General features: G+C 38.2%; 1 protein-coding gene across 5 annotated transcripts in view; it reads right to left on the reverse strand.

Moving 5' to 3' along the window:
* Positions 1-3,334: 3,334 nt before the first annotated feature.
* The window catches only part of ACOX3 (acyl-CoA oxidase 3, pristanoyl), a 31,515-nt gene continuing 12,776 nt past the window's right edge, over positions 3,335-22,073 (reverse strand). For 4 of the 5 annotated variants that reach the window (XM_042053867.1, XM_042053868.1, XM_042053866.1 and 1 more), the window contains 11 exons: positions 16,967-17,063; positions 16,385-16,567; positions 15,007-15,129; positions 13,225-13,345; positions 12,624-12,743; positions 11,329-11,442; positions 9,863-9,978; positions 7,142-7,316; positions 6,602-6,669; positions 5,802-5,888; positions 3,335-3,753 (listed from right to left, as the gene is read on the reverse strand). In XM_042053867.1, coding sequence (XP_041909801.1) covers positions 3,634-3,753; positions 5,802-5,888; positions 6,602-6,669; positions 7,142-7,316; positions 9,863-9,978; positions 11,329-11,442; positions 12,624-12,743; positions 13,225-13,345; positions 15,007-15,129; positions 16,385-16,567; positions 16,967-17,063 — 1,324 coding nt within the window. In that variant the 3' untranslated portion in view covers positions 3,335-3,633. Of the gene's footprint in view, positions 3,754-5,801; positions 5,889-6,601; positions 6,670-7,141; positions 7,317-9,478; positions 9,640-9,862; positions 9,979-11,328; positions 11,443-12,623; positions 12,744-13,224; positions 13,346-15,006; positions 15,130-16,384; positions 16,568-16,966; positions 17,064-22,073 lie in introns of those variants that run through there. The other variant, XR_006020630.1, reaches the window with a different exon arrangement.

Consider the following 22,073-nt stretch of genomic DNA (forward strand, 5'->3'; position numbering starts at 1 on the left):
GAGCTCCCCTTTGCCTATGCTGCTCCTTGGGCCATTGAACCGAGTTAAAATTATCTTACTCTGATCTCAGGCTAATGAGAAGTGGGCATAACAAAACACTTGAGGCCTGTGGAGGTATGGTGCTACCAGAGGACACACAGGCCTCTCTGATGTCCATACGGCTGAGAGACTGGTCATGCTGGTAGCATGTGCTGGTATGAAATCACCACTCGTGTTTGAAAACACATTAAGTCAGTAAAGAAAATATATGAACAAAGGCAAACAGAAGAGGAAATTGCAACCCTGCAGAATGCATGATAAATCATTTATTACAGTGGAAAGGAGGCTTTCAGACAGAAACAGCAGCATATGAGTCTACTTATTCCTGCAGAAAACAAGCACCTCTGAATCCACATCCACAGAACTGCAGCTGTAAAGGATGGCAGAGCTTCCATCTGACCCATAAAACATTTCTCCTGAAACTATCAATCCTAAAAAGGTGATGTGTAATATTCATGTATTTATCTTGACACATCAGCAAGGGAGGTGTGTGCACTCAGTGTTCTAACGCACATAAACAATTTAATTCTTTCTGTTAGAAACTTCTTGCTTTGAGTCACATCAGCAGAAGTATTTTACCATAGAAGAAATACCTGGTTTGAAATACCCTGGGCAGGTAGGTGGTTTGACAGTCACAAAGCAGAAAACTGCCATTCTCCAGGAGAGAAGCAGGGCACAGGGCACTAGGGAAGCAGTGTTAGGGCTCTTTCAGGCCTACTTGGATTCAACTTCCTGGTGCCTTCACACAGCAGCTTAAAAGGACAGATTCCTGTGGCCAGATTGTTTTGGACTGAAGCTATTTGACTGACTTTGACCCAGCTCCCCAACCAAGATAAAATGACACATCCAACTTTATTTGGCATTTGAAGTGGAGGGAAATGACTTCTCTGTTCTGCCAGAGGCCTCTTTTATTTAATGTTCTACAAAGAGGAAGAAACTGCATATAATAATGACATCTTGTGGTAGTTGTTGAATTATTGCCCTATGATTTAGCAGATAATAGGATGCCAAATTTCATGACATCTCTTTCTTTCCATGCTGCAGCTCTGCAAGTTCAAACTTACAAATTCTCCTGCTCTGAGAAGCTGGATGTAGAAGACCTCTGGAACCTTTGGCTGTTGACTTCAGAGGAAAAGGATATTTTGCTCATTTGATTACACAGGTCTGGCTAAAAATACAGGTCAGAAATTCACAGTCATACTCAATTAAAGAACCTGATCACAGTTATCCAGGTATTCATACAGAAAATACTACTTTTGATAATGTTGAGTGCAGAGTGGCTCTGGTCCACAGAATGAGCCTGCCTTTGCTGCCCCATGGCTTTGTACTGGGTGTGAGAGTAAAGAATGACAGCCTTTGCTGCAGCATGTAAAGCCTGACAGCTGCTGAACACCTGCACTGAGCTTGCAAACAGCCCTGGTGAGCAGCCACCAGCACTCCATGGCTGGGGATTTTTTGAAGAGTAAATCCCCAAGGCCTCACAGTGTATCTACTTATTTCAGCTTTGGTGCTCAGGTCTGTGACTCCTGCCATTAACCAGGTATCCAAGGGTCCCATGAAGCTCCAAGCTTACTGCAGGCTGTCTGACGTTCCATATTTAGGGTCCATAACCGTGCTATTAAACTGAGCATCCCACTTTGCCTGCCCATAATCATGTCCTTGCTGGTGCAGCCTCTGCAGTGCTTGCTTTAGTTGAAGTTAGAAGCTTTTCAGAACAAACAGCACTTTTCCCTGCCAGTTTGTACAGTCTTTATCAGCAGAGAGGGACTCAGCTTTTATCAGGGAGTTTGGCTATTGCCAGAATAGTCATAATAAATACGATTAGCAGGAACAGCTTAGGGATATATTTTTACAGGGTGTCTGTTTATCTTGTCATGTGTTTGGTGAGTATCCTTGTGGTTCACCAGGTCTTCAGGTCTGTGCTACTGTGACACAGTTTTGCTGTGGTTTTATTGGGATGAAGGTGGCTTAAGCTGTATGCCAAATACCTTTGTGTTTTCTTCTGGGCTAACAAGGCTTCATAAACAGACTTACAGTTTATATGCAAGATTTACACACAGCTGTTTCCCAGCTGTGAGGAACGAGGCAAGAAAAGACTGTATCACTTATGAAGAGCTCAGAGGTGATGGTGAAATCACAGACATGTATGACAGTGAAATAATGATGCTGATCAGCATTGATAGTACAGAATGTGGAGTGACAGATCAATGCTACTACATTTCATGTAGCATGGCTTCTCTTCCCCATTTGACTTTTTCACTGCCAAAGTTCCTGGTGTTCACACTGGATATTGGGCATAATGAGCTCTGCCTGTTTCCTTCAGACCTGCAAAAATCCAGGTAGGAGACACTTGTTGGATTCCCTAAGGATATGGAAAATTCCTAAAGATAATTATGAGACCCCATGATTCCATAATATCTAATGACAAGTGTTTAGCTGTATTGATCTATTTTTTTTTCCATAGGATGATGCCACCTATTAGACTTTATTGAAAGAGGCAAAACATTTCAAAGAAAATAAATACTTTATGCTGGTTTTTTTTTTTTTTTTTAGCAAAGAAGGTTAAGCTTTCTTACATTTCAGTTGCAAGAAAAAGAGCTCCTATTGGGACATCCTGAATTCTGGTACCTCATTAGAAAAGAAGAAAAAATGGAGGCAAAGTTTAACAAGATTTTTTTTTATCCACTTTTCCAATGGAACTCTAAACAACAGTTACAGAATTTCAGGCTGCTTTTTTTACATTTTTTTTTTTAACTGAAGTGTGTTGAGGGTGATCATTTTTAGTTGACCTTGAACTTGTGGTGGAAAATTTATTAATATTCAAGACTGCTCTGGGTCTAGCTAGGAAGTTATCTTTACTAAAAGAACATTCCTTTCAGCTAAAAGCTGGGTGACTGTTTCCAACTTCCCACTTCTGAGCTAAGACAACACAGGGTGCCACTAATCAGAGCCATCTTTTGATATTGCCACGTTACTCACTGTTTGGTTCCTTAGAACTGGGGCAGTTAGCAAGCTCCCAAAGGCATCCCGTGCCTCCAGGGATGAATACCTGGCTTTGTTAACATGGAAATAATTGCTTCTCCTTATCTCTTCTTTTTTTCTGAGAGGTGATATAGGTTGGTTCTCTGCAAGATGCTCCCCAATTTTTCTCTCACTATGATCACTGTTAATACAGGCTTTTTTTCCAAAATTTGTCCTAAATTTTTTTTTGCTTTTATCAGCTTATTCATAATCCCTGGTGGCAAATGTTTTTAAATTATTTACCTTCTATAATACGAAAGTAACAACAAGAGACTGATTGGAAAATTTCTTTTATATAAACTTTGCAAAGCAGCAATCATAATGAATCTTCATTTTTTACATTTAATTGAGTAAATATGTATAGTGTGCAACGTGTTGCTCTTGCTCTTGTCATTATTATGTTAACAGTCCCTGACATCAAGTTGGACTTGATTTCAAAGTTATTTTAAAACTTGGCAACTCTCATGAAAATCTCTTCCATTTTCAGTGTTTGACATATGGTCTCGTTTCCTCCTGATGTTTGAAATGAGGTATCCATCTCAGGCCCATCCAGACTCTTACAAGTTGTTTGGTTTACAATCTTGACCTCAGCCTGCCTATAACAGGCTTATTAATACAAAATTCTGCCCACCATGAAGGTCTGTTCAGAGCTTTGTTGCCTTGAAGGATCTCTCCCCACATATTTTTATATAACTGCAAAATAATAATAAAAAAGGATTAATGCCTTTGAAGAAACAAAGAAAACTTCTGCAAGGTAAATTATTTAACTTATTGATTGAAATGAGATTTTGATTGAATTTCTAGATAACAAATGTGAATAATTATGTACAGGCAAGAATAAACATAATGATAACAATGAATAGAGGATTAAATATAGACAGCCAGGAGACAAGGATCTTTATTAAGTTTTTTTTTTTGAGTGAGAGATTGGCAGCTTTTATCAAATTTCAGTTGAAAATATTTACACAAATTGAAAACCACAGACTTACAGGCAGTTCAGAAAACCTTCCTGAACTCTACAGAACATGGATTGAGGAGCACTGATTGAAATTATTTTCTCAATGATTTAATGAATTTATAAAAAATTAAGTACATAAGGAAGTGTTTAAGGTTCCTATGTGCATTTCTCACATATTATACTCCTAATATTAATAAGTCTCTGTGGCTTCTGCATTTGCAAGAGCTAAGAGCTACCCAATGAGGAGACAGCCAAATCCATCACATGACAGCTTTATCAGCTGCTGATAGGAAACCTCCAGGTGACTGCTAGAATACTATTAGGATACTATTCTAGGAACAGGTCACTGTGAACTTGTACCATATTTTATATTTCTGCCTGCAGCATTTGCTCACTTCTGCTAGAGACAGAAAAATGTGTTAAAATGGGCTTTTAGCCAATACAGAGACTCTTAACATTCATACAAACTATGCTCCTTAACTGAAGAGTTACCTTTGGAGCTTCCCTCCCATGACCTCTTGCATTAATTTAACCTCAAAAACCTATACAAATGGAAACAAAGTTTCCAGTGATGATTACAGACCTCTAGGAGATGGCTGGATAGGTAGAGCCAGACTTCCCTGTCTCATTTGCAAAGACTGTGTTAACAAAGTAATCATTGAGTTAGGTCAGCTTAGAAACATCTGTTCTGCCTTCTGTATTGCTTGATCACCGTGGGAACAATGGGCAGCTTTAGACAAGAAGTCACAGGGAGTACTGAAAACCACGGAGTCCGTTTGATGCAGCATTCCAGTGTCAAACACCCTGGCAGTGGACCCAGGCTCCAGGGACTGTCTACAGTGTCCACCCAAACTACTGTACTGTGACACTGGTCTCTACAGAACAGTTATCCCACAGCTTGGCCCCGATGAGCAGGTTTGGCCCAAGAATTCTGGTTTGCTGAGACTTTGGAATAAAATGCAGATCTTGAACTATGTCCAAAAAAAAAAGGCAGGGAAGGACCAGGAGCTGTTGTAGCCAACTCCATGGTGCACCCACATTCTGAGTCCTGCTTGTAGGTCTGGTTATGCCAGTTCAGAAAGAATATGGTAGAAGCAGAAAATACACAGAGAAGGAAAACAAGATCTGTCAGAGCAATGAAAAGGCTCTCACAGACAGTAAATAGATATGGACTGGGATTAGGAAGTATTTTCTCACAATACTCATAATTAAATTGTAGAAATGATGGTGTGATATAAGCAAAATGACAGCTGAATTTGAAAATGAATGGAAAAAATGAAGAATAGACACATCTGTGGCTACTACACAGAATGATACAAACAGAACCTATGGCATGAGACATCTCTTAAACTTCCAACAGCTGAGACATCAGGGAAAGAACACCTCACTGTTTCATCTGTTTAGCAGCATTCTCTTTGGCCATCCGTCTCTGTCAGTCACAGAGTATTCTGTGAACTGAATCCAGTATGGCCATTCCTATGCTCTTAACTCTTACTTTGTGTAACTACACCAAAAAATTTCCTTCAGCCCTTTTTTGGTTCAGTGCACAGATGCCCACAACAGCAAACTACAGCAATACTGCACAAGTTTCCCAGTGAAGCTTATCTCCAGTAAATGCAAAACCTCATTTTCTGCTGACATCATTTAACTCAGGTAGTATTTTCTGCTGAAAAAGTGTCTTTCTTTTCTTTTGTACTTGTGAAACGTCTTGAATATGTTAAGGATATTTACAGGCAATAATCTTCATGATTAAACTTACAAATTTTACAATGGGTTTGCTTACCTCTCCACTTGCTTTACCTATGGGAGAATTGAGAATGAAGTCGGGAGGAGCAAAGACATCAACGAGGGCAACTGCATCATCTTTCAACTGTTTAAAACCAAAAGACATACTTTTGACAACTTCTGTAGTTGTCTATGGCTCAACTACAGAGCAGCATAAAAATTATTTTCATAAAGTACCAGCTTCGATAATTTAAGAGAAATCCACAATAAATAGCCTAGTTTTATTTTGATTTTTTTCACCCCCAGGGTAAGTGCCAAAAGAGACTGTACTTTAAATGTCTTCCTCCTTTACTTAGGGGGGTTTGAACACATGTTAACCAATATACTGCTGTTTACACATATAAACACATATACTGCTGTTTATACATATAAACACATAGACTTTAAAAATATAATGACCAGATTCTTCTTTGAAATTTTGCTGACCTGCAAAGAATATGTTACAGTTTGGAAAGCTTTTGTGCTAAGAAAAAAAAAATCACAAACTAACTCAATAATGAAATAAAAAGAACTGGATTGAAATATTTCACTGGCTTTCCACTGAAGATTGCAAGGCCACAGATGCTATGGTGTTATTTTGTAGGACATACTGTTTTCCATTTACTGGTAAATAAATTAAGACTAGATTCATGGTCAATGAGTTGCTGAAGTTTACAGAAAATTATTCAGGAACCATTAATGTAATATCCTGCTAATTTACCCCTTGAAGTACAGAATAATCTGATGACTATAAACCATGTATCTCTTTTTTAGTATTTATATACTATATTATTATTTAATCACAATAAACAGGCTTACCCTGTAGCAGAGCTCCAGAATAGCATTCTGAATAAATCTCCCAGGTTGTTCACCTGAAGCATAGCCACCTTAAAAACATTCACAGATAAGCTTATACCAGTTAAGATTACACTGATACAAATTTTTTGCGAAGTTCATGAGTCCAGTAGTCAAGACTAAGTAGCTGCACCTGTGTAACTGAACTGACAGTATTTCATTAATGAGCTGACTGCAAAATTGTTCATCTCAGCTACGTAGAGCCTTTTGCAGTGACAAGCTATGCTACAGCATTGTGCTGCCTACACCTCATCCTCTCACACAAGCACTGGATCACAGCAAAACTTGTAATCTCTCCATTATCTCTGAGGTAAAATAGAGCCTTTTGGGTTAATTTTCACTGCAGATTCCTGCTCCTGAAAATTTGGTGGAGAATGATTGTTTTATATTAAACAAGCAGTAAGAAAATGCTCTAGCAGAAATCATTACTAGGATTCCCTGCCCCGGCCAAATCAGGACTTTATAAAAGTGACATGCACAGCATATTCAGGGAGCTGATCTCACCTTGGTAGAGCACAGCCAGGTGTTTACTCAAGGACCAGAGCCCATAGAGAGCACTGAGGCTCCTAAGCACTGGCTGCAGAGCCACCGGGACGCTGGTATCGTGAGTGTAGTCGTGGTACCGTTGTAAGACTGTTTGCTCAATAAAAGCAATCGCCAGAGACCGACAGTAGTACACCTTAGGGGACAGGGAAGAAGGACACTCAGTAACAAAATGCAAAGAACCAGTCCTCAGCCTGTGCAGAATGGCATTGGTCTGAACTTAGTGGAGTTCTGTTGATTTAGGTGTGATGATCGAGCTTGAGAAATTCAAAGAAACAGCAGGAGAAAACACTTTCCACAATGTCTATGCAAAGGTTAGTTATGAAATGTCTCATGAAATGCCTCTTAGAAATAAGATTTCACGCCTATTACCAGTGTAATTTGGCAGTTGCACCCAGGCTTTATGGGATTAAGAAGCTACAGCAGAAAGAAGACAATGTAAAGTAATGTTTGCTGATTTTAGGATTGTTAATAAACCTATATAACTCTAAGAAGTAAAAGGTAGATTTATATTTACTTAATACGATCCAGAGTTTTATAAAGAGGATAAAATATTCCTATTGAAAAATTTTTACAGTCCCTTCAAATAATAGACAAAAATCTGATCATGTCAGCATGAGTGAATTCTGTTGATGGATTGAAACAGATTGCAGTATGTTTTGAAGGAACTATGCAACTAGTCCTTGCCAACTATCTGATGAGAAAGACAGGTCACCAGTTACTGTTAATGCAGAGTATAAAACCTTAAGTGATTGTATGTACTTACATAGGAACACTTGTCTACATTTATATACTGCACCTTTGCTATATGTACTACCATGAAACAGATCACTGACTGACATTCTAGCTGGTGAACAGCAGGGGAATGTGATGCCATTGCTGTCCTGGCTGACTTGTTGCAATAATGTAACTCTTGTTTGGGTTTAGCTCACTTGTTAAGGGTTAGGTGGTTGGGTTGTGTTTTTTCATGTAGAATTACTTGATCAGTTTTATTTTTTTCTTTTAAATACTTGCATTATCCTTGCATTTAAATCCACTGCGGCATGTAAAAAAGGCATATTCCAAAGATCACTGTCTCTCTCAACAGCTGCCCAGTGGCACACTTATGTCCAAGCTCAGATGCATATATGAACAGCAAAATACACATTTTGTCTCTGCAGGATTACAGAGGACTGCCCACTTACTAGTTGAAGTTTTTGAGATATGAATGTTAATTCCCTAGTCAGAATGAAATAAGTCTTAACAAATGAAACATTAAGAATTAGTTTCCTGTTATTCTACCCTATAATTTTATTTTCCTCTTTACCTTTGCTTGCACTTCTGTATTGTTTCTATCAAGTTGCCCCCAAACCAAAATAACCTAGGCCTAGGCTAGGAATCTCTTCCAGATCCCCCATAGCATGAACAAATATTTTGTATTAGTCAACCACTGGGCTGACAGAAAAGTGTTTCTTCATGCCCAGAAAGTTTTAAATCAAATATGTACATCTCTTCAAAGCACAGCTTGTAAATAATTCTCAGATGTTTTTGAGGCATGACATTAAAATAAAAAGTCCTCCTGTCCTGAGGATGAATTGCAGGGAGAAAAGAAAAACTAATGACCTAAAGGATATCAACGCCTGTTTCAAAAGCAGTTGTGTGCCTGAGTATCTTTGAATTTTAAATATAATAGAGAAGAAAATCTTCATACTTCTGAGCACACCACTCTCTCTAATGCACTGGCCCCAGCACCAGCTTCACCAAAATCTGGCCAGCTGACAGGCAATCAGACTGGAATTTCTGGCAATTCCCATTCTGGAGTGGACCCTGAAGAGTTTCTTTAATAAGCTGCTTCTAGGGTAAAAACAGGAAAGATTTTCTCCACTCTACCAGTGGTTTCAAACAGATCATCCCCTGTTGAAGACAGGCTGGCTCTTTCTAGGTGCAGAGTTAAATATTAAATATCCCTTCCTGCTGTTCTTTAATGAGCTTTGCAGATAAGGTAAATGACACTGACCATCTTCAGGGAACTGATCTTTCTTGGTGACAAATAACAAGTGTTCATTCTTTGGATGTGAGCCAGTTTTTCTCATGGAGGTAGCAGAGGAATCTGGTGAGCTTGGGGATATATACTGAAATTTGGAGTTAAGCCATTCCTAGCTGTTAAAACTCTCTGGTGAGATTGTGGATCTGCTATATGTAAATTGTCAATGTTTCCTTTTCAGGTTCCAATGCTGTCAGTCTGGTATCTTTCACGAGTACTTTGCACTATAGGAATCAGAGATGAAAAAGACCTATTAGGTCATCTAGTTTACCTACCTGCCAGAGCAAGATTCTTTCCCACAGTATGTATTTGGCCACAAGCACAGATGGAGAAGTAACAATCAGATGCTGCAGTGTATTTAATACTCGCAGATTTAGTCTTCAGAAGTTGTGCTATCAAAGTTGCCAACATCACACAGCACATGCCTGCAACATTTCTGAAGGGAAATATATCCTGGAAGACTTTTGCTAATGGCAACTGTCCTGCTATCATGTTCTATGCAATGCACATGGTCAGGTATTAAGTTTTATTAGTTAATTGACTTACTGCTTTATGGTTTGGGAAATTGCACTTTATGACACAAGAAGGTAAAACTGACAGAAGCTGACAGACTTGGATGAAAATAAATAAATAACATAAGAAAGATTAATAAGTATTACCTGACAGTTGTTTTTTGCCTCAAAATCACTTCTTCCAGCCTGTTTCTCCTTATTCATTTTTAGGGCACTTTCTCGGAGCAGGTAGCAAACCAGCCATTTATAAGCTGCTAAAGGAACTATGAGAAAGAGAAAAGCTAAATTCTTAACCTCCACATTTATGATGCAAGAAGTCACATGAAAATTCTACTGCAGTCCCAGATTTTGTTACTTGAGATAAAAAGTGAAAGCATTAGTTAATCAATTTATTGACATGACACACTGTCCATTAATGCAGATACAGTAAGTATCAGGGGAGGACAGTCAGACTGTGAGTATACAATGAACACATAACCATGTCTGGCCGTACACTGCTTCAAACTGACCCCAAACTGGAAGATGAGGTATATCCACAGCTCAGTTTAGACTTCTCACTTGAATAAATTTTTTAGATTGCTATTTTTTTGCCATATTAAGACTTAGGCCTGCAAGGTACGAAATCTCTTCTGAGAATACAAGAAGAGAAGACAGTCCACAATTAGTGGAAGCATGTGACTTCCAACATTGTTTTCACTGGTGGCTGAATGTAATCACATTTAAACTTTGTAAATAGTTGTGTCATATTTCTAAGAGCAGCCTAGAACTATTAAGTTAAAAAGTTATTCAGCATAAAGTCCTTGCATGAACCCTACTTGCTTGTTTCTTAGCTGAAGATTTAATGTAGAGTATACCTTAGGCTATTGGGAGTGTTTACATGCTGCTGAAATTCAGGCATCTAAATTAACAGTCCGGTTTCTAACAGAATGGATCAATAAACAGATTCAGATATTTTTTAAAACTGTGGTCTGGTTCAGTGGGTATTACCTGAGAGAACATGTGCTGTTGCTCTCTCATTATGTGTTGGTATTCCTTCTAGTTTTTGCCTCCAAGGGCCAATCTGGGCTCACAGTGATACACAAATGGGAACAGCATCTAATGTCATACTTGACTCGATTACGGCAGAGTAAAGCAGGGAAACTGCAGGGAACTCTTTTTCCACCATTAGTCATTTTTCTCTATACAAACAAAAGCAACTGTCAAAAGCAGGCAAACTTCATGCCTTTTCAACATACTTGTCAATCCCTTGTACAGTTTTCTAGAGGAAGATATTTTAGTGATAGAAGGTAGTGGCAATCAATCCCCTTAGAACTGGAAAACAGCAATACAGTGGCAAAAAACCCTAACTCAGAGATGTTATTTTAGAGGAATGAAAGAGAAAGAAAAATATCTGATGCTATCCTCCATTCCAGAAATGAAGTTAGGGAAAATAGAATGTATTTTGAAATGCAAGCTATGTTCTTAGTAAATTAAAATGCATGTAATACAAAAAATGTCAGCAAATATGACAAATACCTAATAAGTAGCAGAGGTTGAATCTCAAATTTGTGGATCCTTTCCTTTGGAAAGGAATTTAAAATTCTAGAATCAGTTTAATAAAAGCAGAAGCCTACCTGAGGAGTCCATGCAATCTTCAACACTAATGGCTGTGAATTTCCAGCCAAGGATATGATGGTAGTCTTGCAAAAAGTTTATTGTTCCCAAAGGGGATTCAAAAGGAGCTTTATCTGAAATACCAGAGAAAATAAAAATGATTTATGAGAAAAGAAATCAGACTTTTTGGAACTAAAAGCCTGTAACAAAGCCATGCATACACTTGACAGGCCAGATGCAATTAGGCCATAATATTTATTTTATTATGGCCTAGTCCAGCCGAAAGAGGACTGGTGGACAAGTGTGGAAAAACCTGACATCACTGCCTATAATTATCCCCCATAAGATTTCAACTCCAACTTCTGAGTTTTCCAGCTCTGTAAGATGCTAGTGAAACTCACTGCTGGAAAACTGAAACAAAATCTAGAGAACTACAAGATGTGATGATGGATATTGCTACCAAGTCAGGTGATAGGAACTGTCCCAAGTACAATAAGCAGACTTATGATGACTTTACCAACACAGAATCATAGAATCATAGAATGGTTTGGGCTGGAAGGGATCTTAAACGTCATCTTGTTCCAACCCTCCCATCCTGGACACGGACACCTTCCACTAGACCACGTTGCTCCAAGCCCTATCCAGCCTGGCCTTGAACAGTTCCAGGGATGGGGCATCCACAGCTTTTCCAGGCAACCTGTGCCAGTGCCTCATCACCCTTGCAGAGAAGAATTTCTTCCTAACATCTGATCTGAATCTCTCATCTTTTAGTTTAAAACCATTCCCCTTTGGCCCATGACTATCTGCCCATGTAAAAATAGCTCTCCCTCTTTTTTATAAGTACGGGAAGGCCATAACAAACCAATGGACCCTCTCTTCTCTAGGCTGAACATAATCAACTCTCTCAGCCTGTCTTCATAGCAGAGCTGTTCCAGGCCTCTGAGCATCTTGGTGGCCTCCTCTGGACCCTCTCTAATAATTCCCCATCTTTCTTGTGCTTAGGACCCCAGACCTGGATGCTGTGCTGAGGTAATTCCATTGAACTAAACTGCCCTTCTCAGGGAGTAAGATACGACTTAACCTGAGCAGGAATGGCAAAACAACTAGCTAGCTTCTGCAAGACAGAAGAAAGAATATTTCTCGCAGCAAATATTTCTGTATTGTGAATGTACCATATGATGGAGTCTGAAGCACATTATTTATGCTCCACAAAATTATTAAATGACTGTCAATTGCTTTCAGTATGAAATTACCTCCTAATTCCATTAGCTACGCACTGTTGGGTCCAGCATAAGCTTCCACAATGAAAACATACCTCTTATGCAATTCATCCAGCTCATTAAGTAGTTGCTGGTTTGCTGAAGCAGGACGTTGTTATCTCCTTCATATGTGCAGTTTGGATCATTGTCATTTCGGATTTCACCCAGACGATTCACTTAATAAGAGCAAGTGCGTAGTTTAATATATTGCAATGTATTAGTAGAAGCTAAGAGAGAGTAAATAATTATTCTGTGACAAAATGCAAGAGAGCTGTCTATTCTTGTACGTAGAACTATTGTTACAAACAGATGAGCTTGAAAGTTCACTGATTACCTGGTACAGTAAAGATTTTAGAAAAGTGTGGCATTTAACTTATATGAGGAATTTTCATCTATAAAGTCTGCATCTTTATTTTTGAAACTGAGACTGAATTACTCATAGAGTCTGCCCAAACGCTGGTGCAGATCCTAAACGGGTTTAGTGGGGTTTTTTTGTGACTTCAGGTATGAAATAAAATTTAAAAATACGGATATGAGGATAAAGTACTTTCTAAACACATTGCTAAAATTCAGACATCATGGCACAACAGCAATCAAAGAACACATCAAAATAACCAGTCTCTTTCCGATCAGTGCATGCAGTGGTCTGTAACTTACTGGCAAGGTAACCATGTCCTCCACAAGCTTCTCGGCACTCCTGGGCTGCCTGCTGAGCAGTCCAAGATGCCAGCGGTTTGCTGGCAGCAGATAAAGCATGAATCTCACGTCCCAAATCCACCTGTGTGAAAGGAAAGATTTGTAACTTTGTGAAAAAGAAGTTACAAATGAGGAATAACTTTTACAGAAAGTAAGTTGGTGACCAGCTAAAGCTATAGATACGTGTACTGCTTTATAATGAACAGTAACTGGTAATACAGGCATAAAACTTTCTGAGATCTATGTAAGTGCAAAGCATATTCTTTGGTGCCACAGAAAAACCCTGCCACAACAGAGGAACCTTCAGCACCAACTTTCTTTTATGGGACAGCAATAATTTGTGTCAGGTAATGGACACATGGGTGCATCTTAGCTCAGATGTACCAGCTAGCACAGCATTGAGTGAGTTAGTTTACCACCTGCCAAGCTTTCCCTCCCAAAAATGGAGAGGCAGGTGGTTGAGGGTGGCCTGTCCAGAAAAAGCTTCTATCCCTTCTGTGACATAAGCAGTATCTCTCTTCCCAGCCAGCAATAGGATATTTATAATATTTATTGCTTTACACAGTTTTCACTGATCTTTTAAGCATCAGTTTTGCAAAGAGCAGGAAAACTTATATGTAGACCCCCAGAGATTCCAGGGAATCACAATAGCCTGCATTTACACTAACTCTGTTGACTTTCCTTTGAAAACGTGTTTGGAATTCTGGTTTCTGGAGATAGGGGCATGATACAACCAAAGCTTGTTTAAGAACACCTCCCTGGTTGGTGTCATTTGTTTTAAGATCTCCTGTAGAAAAAAAGAAATCCATAAGGATTACATTCTTAAAATTTTCAACAATGAGATTCTTTCCTATCATGATTTTTTTTTCCTGAGAGCCACTGTTTTCCCTAAGATTAGTGACTGCACTGAAGATCTACAGAGATGAAGTGTCAGGAAAAAAAAATCAAATAGATTCTTCTGTGGTTTGTGCCAAGAGGAGAAATTAAAATACCCTGCCATTAGTACAAAAGTATTTAATGAGCTTTACTTTAGCTGAAAAAAGCTTGAGGATTTAAGTAAGACCTGAGCAATACACAGCCAGTTTGTAGGCCCTAAAACTTTTTATTGCCAAATATTATAAAACTAAATAAAATTTATATGCTGTAAAAACACAGTACTGCAGCTAATTTGATTAAATCAAATTTTTGATAAATTAATCAGTCTGTGCACAGAGGCTGATAGGTTAAACTATTTCCTCTGTAAAGGGATGACTTCCAGTGGGCTGATTGTGGATGAAAAATTCAGTGTTAAAACTCAAAAGTCAACTTTTTTCTCTAAAAATATTTATTTTAATGCATGAATTTGAATTGCAAATTCAAGCCAGACACACAGAGTCTGTGCAGGAATTAAGATAAGTATATTTTCAGAAAATCTTTGATATATGCTCCCTGCAGAATCATTTACAACAGTTATAAGCTGAATTTACATCACCATAATATATTTATGATAAAAAATTCTGCAAGAGAACATAACCTTCAATCCCACAGAAATCAATAAAACTTTAATCACTCCGTCAAAACTAATTTGAATGCTTTTCTAAATGCAACTTTAATTAGTATTTTGTATGCCCCATATTTCTGAGACATTGCTCTATCACTCTTGATCATAAGGGAGCCTAAGACTTCTAAACAGATCCTCCATTTAACATTTTACAGTTTATTATAGTAAGAATTCAGTGAAGAAGAAATATGTAAATATCTCACCTGTCTCTGACTCCTTTGCTTTGTCAATACACCTGCAAAAAACTCTACAAAGTTCCCACACAGGGACTTTGAGAAATAATCTAAGGCATATGCAGCAGCCAGATAAGGAAAAAGACGCCATTGCTGGAATAAAAGAATTAAATTAATTTGATCACAAATTGATATACATATATTTTTAATAGTTATTATATTGAACCAACCTATTAATTTTTACTGTGTTCAAAATGGAAAACTGCTTAATGGAGAAGAGAAAAATAACCACCTATAACATAATTACATTTAGTTATGTAGGTGCTTATTGTTCTCTTTATACAAGTTATGGTTATATTATTTTAGTTCTCACATTTCATGAATTTGTGATAAGCATTCCGTTAAACCAGGGAAAAAGTTCACTGAAGCTTTGGGGACCAAAGACGTATTTTTGCCATGTGTTTATAAAATGTCTGGCATGCCAGGGTCAGTCAGGATTCATACATTTCTTCAGTATGAACATGACAGAGGTTGTTAGTATTTCATGGGGCTCACGAAGGAAAAGAAAAACTGCTTGAAAGTCTTTGTGGAAAGGAGGAAGGGAGTGAGTTTCACCAAGCAGAACTCATAGAACAAGCCAAAACTGGGAAAAATTGAGAGATTCAAAGAATAGTGGAAAGCAGGCCCTGGCTTATTCAGAAATGGTGGAAGAAAGGCACCTTTCACCAGTTTGTAGAAACCCATGAAATCTGTCAACATTGCAAGGTAAATGTCAACCTGGAAAAAGGCACCCACACTGCAAGGACAAACTGGGCAGGCTTTTTTTAGCACTTCTTATATATTAACCTTTGTCATTCAGCAGATCTGAGTTTTCCCTTTTTCCCAGTTACTTTACATATACTTTTTCTATTTTTTTCATCTGCATATACTACAGGTAAACCTTGGTTATAATCCTCTTCAAATCAGTATTAGCTTGAGACTTCTCCACAATGAATGCCATACTTTTAAAGCATACAGGCTACAAATGAGAAAATTAGTGTAGCAGCAAAAGAAGCACTGATATTTTGAAGCAAATGCTAGTTTCTACATCTGCAGTACTTTCACATGTGCATGTAAGACAGTCTTTCTCTGAAAAGGTTACTATTTTAGAAGACAAATGTTTGCAGGTACTTCAGAGGAACATGAATTGTTTTGGTTTTGCTATTCCAAGAATTTATGTTAAAAGCCTGGTCATGCCAGGAGAAGGTTTTGAGTTGGAATGAACCCCCACAGCTGAACTAGAATGATGCTTCAGGTGACACAGACAACGTTAATCCACTAACTTCACAGTCACTATTGTGATCTGCAGTAGCTCTGAATGTGAGTTTCATTATATAAAAATGTTTAGGTTGAATTCCAAAATATTTACCTGTGTTTGGTATTCAAGGACAGGTATTTCTTCATCCTCAGTTGGTCCAAACTGATGGCGAGCTGCTGAGAAGCGAATGGCTATTGCCAAGGCAAGCTTTAAATTGGTCATGCAAATTCCAGTGATCATAATTCTGCCAGTGGACAAGGATCCCACAGTTGCACTGAAACGCTCTTTAGCATCCTGAACAAATAGAAGACACAGAATGAATGCTGAGGCTAACATTTCATTTTACCCCCATGAAGATGCAACTTGGTAGCATGATCAGAAGCAATTTTGGCAATTTTGTTTCTTGACTCCTTCAGATGAGGTATTCAGGCAGGACTCAGAATAGTCTTGCCTGAACATAGTCACACTCTAAACTCTTTGGGATTAGTAGGGTCGTGGAAAGAGCACAAAGTTCAGTAAAGTCAGCAAGGTGAGTTATCTCTAAAATGCAATTAAAAAACTGACATTCATACCTCATGTGAAATTGTCAACAGTTCAGGTATCCAGTACTTCCCAACATAAGAGGCCCATTGCTCTGTCTCTTAACCTACTTATATCTTTGTATATTTAATGAAACAAGGCCTTGTTTCATACCTTGACTGAACTTGAGTACTTCCCCTCAGCTGTGACATCTCCAGCTATATTCAGTATATTTTCTTTTGGTATCCTGACATTGTGGAACATGGCAAATCTGTTTAAACAAATACACAAACAGATCTAAATCTAAGATGTCTACATAGTCTGAGGTGTTTATATTACAGAATAAAGGTCACAAGAAAGACGGGATTGCAAAATTATCTCAGGCATGTCAGTGAACCAAAAACAGTGTCCTTCAAGCCAGGTAGGTGATTTTAGGGAAGTATGCCTGGGACAACAAAGACTTTCAGAGCAGCACAATAAATTCAAGACGGGAAATTATTTGTTATAACTCTTCTGATTTTTGTTTTTTTGTTTTAAAAAGATGATGTTTACAAAACCAAAAAAAACCCACTTTAACTCTGGGAGACCATTTCAGCAGCTTTGTAAGGAAAGAAGTCAAAAAGAAACGGAAGGATGAGCAATGTATTCTGGTTAAGGGAAGGGACAAGTAAAGTAACTTATTAGAGACCTTGTACACAGGCAGTTTGACAGGTACTTTCACTGACACTTCAGAAAGCTGAACTGAATTCTCAGGCTGCATGACTTAAGTTCCTTAAGCTGGTATCTCAGCTGTAAAAAGCTTGGGAAGATGAACAATGTCCTTCTCCCACCTACAATGTGACTGGGCCTTTCTTATTCCAAATTCCCTGCCCCAAACAATTCTGCCCTAACTATATTCTTTACTGACGTGTTGTTTAGTCCAGTCTGGAGACTGCTTTGGGATAGAGACACAATATATTTTTATGAGTCTAGAATATAGATCTGTGAGGATCACTCATTCTACTGCAGTACAAATAAGGACATAGCTGAAATAGTGCCCTGAGAAGGAACCAAAAGGAAAACTTTCCTTTGTTTAAACTCAAATTAGGAATTCTGTTCTGTGAAATGTGGCATCTTAAAAAAGGAAGAGCAGGATAACCCTTTCTAAATTGCAGCACCCTAGCAGCAATAAAGAGGGAAGTTCTTAAGATAGGGAGAATGTCCTGAGTACTCGTATTCTTCAGGAAGAAAGTGATTGAACTGTTTCACCCAAATGGGCAACACAATTTGGCACAATAGCAGCAGTATCAACCCCACTCACAAATATCTCACTATCTAATAGCGCTTGAAAAGCTGTATTTGTAATCAAAGAAAATTCCTTTTTCCTGCCAATAAAGGCTGATATATTTAATATGGCTCACGAGAGCCAGGTCTTTCACATTAATAAATTACATAAGGGCTGCATTGCTGCTTGTGTTTTTAAATTATGAGTTGTTTCCAAGGAAACGTATCTGAATACTGAATTTATTCAGCCTTAGAGATACACAGTATTTTCAGACTTATACACAGAGAAAGGCATGCTATCCTAACCAAGAACCAGCTGCCTCAACAATGCTAAGAAGTGCTTTGTTAAATGCCAGTTTCAGTGAGACAACACTACTTTGTAATAGAAGCAAATTCAGAATTTCCAAAAATCTGATTTCCATCTATATCAATATTTTTTTCATATCACTGAAAATAAAAAATCTCATTTGAGAAAGATCTTTTGGCTAAATTCACATTCTCTGCTCCCTATATCCCAAACAGAATCACAACTAAACCTATACAACAACCAATATTCTTGAGTAATAGCATGCATCTTAGAAAGAACTTGAGCTTTTTAATTATTAGTACTCATTAATTACAGAAGAGTGTGTGTGGCAAGGTTTAGGTTTCTAGTTTAGCATGCTTTTTTTCACAGTTGCTGTACATCCATAGAATTCCAAGAAGGTGCTTCCTCCTAGGACCTTACAATGCAAGCATAAGGCAGGAAACTACAAATATGTTCAAATGGTGAAGCAGACACTAATTGCTGAAGAATATTTTCCTGACAGGATGCCTGTCAGTCACAGTACACCAGCAGCTAATCAATGCTATTATTTTACAAGCCGTTAGAGCAAATGAGAATTTTAAGAAGGAATCAGAGTGATGAAAGTAAGGGAGCTCCATGGATGTTTATAAGGATCCCTCCCAAGCAGGAAGGGATGCATGGAAGAAAGCAATGAAATATTATTTTTAAAAGCTATTGAATAGGTGATTGAAACTGGAATTATAAACCAGACTAAAGGAAGAGCTGACCTCTGATACAAATATGATACAATCTTTGGGGCATAGATTAGTATGATATTTCAAAGGGCTCCAGTCCTTGGGCCTTCTATCTGCAAATACATATCTGGAACATGCTTAGCCTCATATGTGATGAATGGTAAGATTCGTGGCAGAATTCACAGAGTCATTAAGGCTGGAAAGCACTTCCAATATCAGAGTCCAACCATTGCACCAGCAGCACCGTGTTCACCACTAAACCATGTCCCCAAGTATGACATCCACACATCTTCTGAACACTTCCAGGGATGATGATTCCACCCCTTTTCCCTGAGCAGCCTGTCTCAATGTCTGAACACTCTTTCAGTGAAGAAATTTTTCCCATTATCTAACCTAAACCTCCCCTGGTACAACTTGAGGACATTCCCTTTTGGTCTGTCATTTGTTACCTGGGAGATAATGACAATGAATAAACCAGCAAATTATCCCTATTCTGTGTTGTGTTTTACACTGTAGTGATTAGTTCAATTCACTAAGCAAAGTTGTGCAGTTGTAGAAAATTTTTATATTGGCCTGCCTGAGACTCAAGTTTTTCTAAAAAGCAAATTCAAAGCTACTACTTTATAAATCTATATACTAATTACATACTTTTAGGAATTCCAAGCCTACTCATAAGGAATATGTGACAGATGTGTGCTGAACAAAACAGCTCCCAAAATGACCTAAACAGTTTTACCCACTTTCATTTGCTGTGATACAATCCCAAACAGTTAAATCTAAGGGAAGGCTTCGGTCGGAAAGAGTGAGAAATCTTCAAGTTTTATTATAATCTGACACAAATACAAGGAAGCTAATTCTATACCACATAAAAGATGACCTAGAACTATTTTGATTAAAAACTACATGCACACCCTTCTTTAATAACTTCTTTCACAGCTAGTGAACCAGAATACTGAATTTCCTATCATTATATGATAACCTATTTTCTTAAAATCAAAATGAATTCAAGTAACAGGTTTTGAAAGTTTAGATTTTTTCCCTTGATATTATCCATTACAGATACATTATATAAGATATGTTGCTATGCATATCAGATGGAAAAGACTTTAAGAAGCAAAGCAGAGTGGCAGAACTAGCAATTAAAAATTCAACAGAAAATTTCCATATGTGAAGAAATAAGATATGCCTGTAAGCACCAGTGTTGAAAATAAAAGCAGAACCTCACAGGACTGGTGGGTTAAGTGACCTTGTGAGATTGCTGCCAACTGCTGTTATGCTCCTTCTCCAAGAACTTTGCTGTTGGGAATTGTTAGACATACTGGCCAATTGGAACTTGATATTAGAACATATTAAAAATAAATAGTAGGATTTAATGAAGTCAACGATCACATTTTTAATGGTTATTAGCCTAGAAAGCATAGACTTGGCCCACATCTGTCAACGCATTTAGGGGAAAAATCTCCTTAAAGAATTGAAGAGATATCTTACAATAATAGAACTGTATACACAGTCATGGGGATATCATGTACCAGCAAGTTTGGAAAATGGCTAAATTTCACATGGTGATGACAAGACCAGAGGGTTGAAAGCTGCCCTACTTAGGGCCTCTTCAGCACAGCAAATAGCGTGACTGAGATTAAGACCTCTCAGCAAGACAACTGACAGCTGTCACTTTAAATAGATATCACAGGGCTCTACAGCAATGTGCAATTTTGCATCATGTAGACACATTTTTTACCACAGATAAAAAACCACTGTATCACACAGATTTCTACCAAGAGCAGCTGAGCAGAATGAAGTGCCATTCCAATAGTAGCATTCTTGTTTGGGTTCTTTGGCCACTAGTTGAGGGAACATTTCAAACTAAGTTAATCTCACTGACTTTAAATCATGCAATAGAAATTCATCTGGTGTGCAGTGATGCTGATAAAAGAGAAGCAGCTGGAAAAGCTATGAGCTCCTTTTGCCAGTACTAAAGTAATAAACTGTTACCTATAGTACAAATAGCTCAAACATGCTTTGGTGAACTTGAGACTCACTAAAATGCCTTTTCTGCCAGCTTTTGTTACTGACTACATTAGAGATGGTGCAATGACACCAGCCATACTTCCAGCCAGAAACAGAAAGCAGGTGAATGGTACAGGAAGGCTGTTCATGGGATACAGTAAACCTTGGGAAGAGTAACATTTCAGAGGTTTGATGAAAAACTTGCAGAAGGAAAGAAAATTGCCACATATTCTAGGCTGAAGCTCACAGAAAGGTTAGAGCTGAAAAGAGTTACAGAGAAACGGGGGAAAACTGCATGGCAGTATTTTAGCTTTATTTTCTACAATCAAGGCTCTAATCTAAGAATGCAGCTCTGTACAATAATGCTCAATAGCAATGACAAAACAACATAGCTGTTTATAGGCCTCCTAATCCTAACCTAATGGACTTCACAGACACACAAAGACGCACTCACACTAAAGTTCTTATAGTCCAAGTGTCAGTGTTGCAAGGAGCTCTGAATGTGCAGACTCCTGCAGCTGTCGAGAGGTGACAGAACTCTAAGGAACAAAAATCGTTGGTTGAAGTTCACTGCAGATGTGAGGCTGTATTTCTGCGGGTCAAAAAACAAATGTGTGACCAGATCTAAATCAACCTTTCCCTATTTTCAACCACATCAAGTGCTTTTCAGTGTGAAGTAGCTATGGCTGAAGAGTTTTGAGGCACATGAACATGACAAAAATGAGGGGATAAGGCAGCACTCTTCAGCAATGTGACCACAGCCTAGTAACATGCACAGCACTGTATGTACCCACATAGTGTCCAGCCCTGACTGCAGAAACTACATGAAGAGGGCAAAGCAGGGAAATGTGAAAGATTCCACTGCAAAAATCATGGCTTTAACTTAAACTGCAAACATGCAAGATGTGTTAGGAAAATACCTAGTTTTAACCGAGGAAGTGGCACTTTTCACAAGGACTAATGTGGCAGTGCAAGCGGCTACAACCACCCT

The sequence above is a fragment of the Corvus kubaryi genome, unplaced genomic scaffold, assembly GCF_017639235.1.
Source record: "Corvus kubaryi isolate FWS band 111438036 unplaced genomic scaffold, C.kubaryi_AGA036_p1.0 split1-131, whole genome shotgun sequence".
Classification (NCBI taxonomy): domain Eukaryota; kingdom Metazoa; phylum Chordata; class Aves; order Passeriformes; family Corvidae; genus Corvus; species Corvus kubaryi.